The sequence below is a fragment of the Condylura cristata genome, unplaced genomic scaffold (assembly GCF_000260355.1).
Source record: "Condylura cristata isolate star-nosed mole 26May11 unplaced genomic scaffold, ConCri1.0 scaffold00017, whole genome shotgun sequence".
In the NCBI taxonomy this organism is placed as follows: domain Eukaryota; kingdom Metazoa; phylum Chordata; class Mammalia; order Eulipotyphla; family Talpidae; genus Condylura; species Condylura cristata.
The window spans coordinates 32,416,601-32,419,613 of NW_004567118.1; the positions used below are offsets into that span (position 1 = coordinate 32,416,601).

General features: G+C 39.9%; 1 protein-coding gene across 1 annotated transcript; it reads left to right on the forward strand.

Moving 5' to 3' along the window:
• The first annotated feature begins 973 nt into the window (after window positions 1–973).
• Window positions 974–1,936, forward strand: LOC101621734 (olfactory receptor 1D2-like). The gene has a single exon (XM_004684778.2). The coding sequence runs from the start codon at window positions 974–976 to the stop codon at window positions 1,934–1,936; it is 963 nt and encodes a 320-aa protein (XP_004684835.1).
• Window positions 1,937–3,013: the final 1,077 nt, after the last annotated feature.

Genomic DNA, 3,013 nt, shown 5'->3' on the forward strand with positions numbered 1-3,013 from the left:
GAGAGGATTCACCAGAGACAGAGTGGGGAGCAGAACAGGCCAACTGATGAAGTACACTGCTGAGGGGAGCAGCGGGCGGGTCAGGAGAGGTCTGCTGTGCCATGCGGGTCACCTCCGGGGCAGGCGGGGATTGAACTCATGCGGAAGTGGCTTTAGCTTCTTACTGCTGTGCTTTAACCCACACACCACCAGGGAGGGCTTCTAGTCTTAGGTTTTTGATGAATCTCCATTCTAAAATGGCTGTACCAATTTACAATCTTAACAATATATGAGGAAGTCCCCTTTTCTCCATATCCTCAAAAATACTTGTTTCTTTTTAATCATGGCCACTTTCACAGATATGAGATGATATCTCATTATTGTTTATTGTCACTCTGACCCAGTTTTCACATGAAGAAATGAACTCTTAAAATGCTCAGGTAACTTGACTGTTATTTCACAGCCAGAAAGTGTCAGAGCAAAAACTTGATTTCAGTTATTCTGAAATAGCTTTTAATTTGTAATGGAATTTCAATTAGTTATTTCATGTTTCCCAAAGAGCTCATCATATCATAGAGCAATAGTAATTTTTCAATTTTCAGTTCAATATTTCTAATATTCCTTTCTTCATTGTATAACATAAATTTATTATACTGCATATACCTATTTTAAATATTGTTTAAATATACACAACATCATAATATGCCGTATCATATTAATTTTTAAACACTTCAGGAGACTTGCATGACTTACAAGATGATTAAACTAAGTTATTCATTATTTCTATAATATTGAGTATGCCAGATTACATGTAGCTGGAATGACTATGTAGCATAACATTTTTCTGGATTAGTTTAGTGTCTCTTACTACATTGTTTCTTATTTAAAAGATAATAAAACTTAACTTATGATAATTTTAACACTAAAAACTTGTTGGTTTCACTTATTTGAGTGTCCTTATTCAACTGAACACACTTTGCATTTGCTGGTGTTGATGTTGCAGAAAGTTGGGGAAATGGACAGAGGCAATCAGAGTGACGTTTCTGAGTTCCTGCTCCTGGGGATCACTGATAATCTTGAACAGCAGCGTGTCCAGTTTTGGATGTTCCTGGTCATGTACGTGGTCACAGTGGTGGGAAATGTGCTCATCATCCTGGCCATCAGCTCTGACCCCCGCCTGCACACTCCCATGTATTTCTTCCTGGCCAACCTCTCTTTCACTGACCTCTGCTTTGTCACCAACACAATCCCCAAGATGCTGGTGAACCTTCAGTCTGAGAACAAAGCAATCTCCTATGCAGAGTGCCTGACACAGCTCTACTTCCTGGTCTCCTTGGTGGCCCTGGACAACCTCATCCTGGCTGTGATGGCATATGACCGCTACGTGGCCATCTGCCGTCCCCTCCACTACACCACAGCCATGAGCCCTGGGTTATGTATTTTATTCCTTATCCTATGTTGGGTGTTCTCTATCACATACGGCCTCATCCACACCCTCCTTATGACCACAGTGAACTTCTGTGGATCCCGAAAGATACGTTACATCTTCTGTGAGATGTATGCCCTCCTAAGGCTCACGTGTTCCAATACTGAATTGAATCATGTAATGCTAATAACTACGGGATCCTTTGTATTCCTCGTCCCCTTAGGGTTCATGATCATGTCCTATCTCTGGATTGTCAGAGCCATCCTCCGCATACCCTCAGCCACTGGGAAGTACAAAGCCTTCTCCACCTGTGCCTCCCATTTGGCTGTGGTCGCCCTCTTCTATGGGACACTTTGTATGGTCTATCTGCAGCCCCTCAAAACCTACTCCATGAAGGACTCAGTGGCCATTGTGATGTATGCTGTGGTGACCCCTATGATGAACCCTTTTATCTACAGTCTGAGGAACAAGGACATGCATGGGGCCTTGGGAAGACTTCTGCTTGGCAAAGTCTTCCAGAAGTTGACATGAGGGTAAATTTGGAAAGGGCATTACAGTAAAGACTGAAAATTTCCATCAATGTGTTGCAAAGCTCTGCCCTCTGAGGAATACACAAGTAATTAAGACAGTCCAGTTCAGAATGAGCTCATATATCTGTTATAAAAAAAGACATGTATATGTAATCCACTGTCACCTAGATCTCACCAACCTTGGTAATAAATAAGGTCACGCTAACACAAACACTGGAATTTTGTAGTGGCTGGGAAGGAGAGGACTGAATGTTTCAATGCTTCAGTCACTTGCTTGGTTACCCCAGCAACCAGTCCCAACCTTAGGTGTTTTCCAAATATCATCTCATTAACATAAACTCAGCTGTGATTTAAAAGGATTTTTATAAATATTAAGACATCTTTATCACTCTTATCACTTAGAAAATTCCAAAGGTTTTAAGACTCTACCAAAAAATGGAATACAGACTAAATATATATTTATCATAAGTCACAATAGTTCAAACTGCTTTATAAAAATGTAATGGATGCAAAGTTAATAGTAACTAATGAAAAGGATTATGGTGGTTTAAAAGGAAAGGGATTTTCCAGATGAATCAAGAGAATCAGCCCTAGACTAGACTTTATGTTTATTTTTTCATTTCCTAGTTTTTATTTTTATTTTTTTAAAGATGTGTTTATTTATGAATACAGAACTGGAGTACAGGCCAGAGGTGCAGGAGTGGTGACAGGATTCAACAGGGACAGAGTAGAAAGCAGAACAGGCAGATTGATGAAGTACACTGCTGAGGGGAACAGCGGGCGAGACAGGAGAGGTCTTACTGCACCAGCCCTAGACTAGACTTTGACAAATAGGTATGAATTGATTTATATTCACAGTCATTCAACAATTCGTTCAATTGATAATGATTGATTTCTATGAGGGACTTCAAAATGGATTAAAAACATGAATAAGGACCACCCAGTATACCAAGAGAAGCAGACAGAATTATAGTACATATATGGTTGATCCTTGAGCAATGCAGAAGTTAAGGGTATCAAAATCTTCATGTCATCAAAAATCTATGCAAAACTTTTGACTCCCCCAAAACTTAATTAC

What these genes read in the sequence shown, in the direction of transcription:
- LOC101621734 (XM_004684778.2), top strand. Translation starts at nt 974, where the DNA reads ATGTTGCAGAAAGTTGGGGAAATGGACAGAGGCAATCAGAGTGACGTT.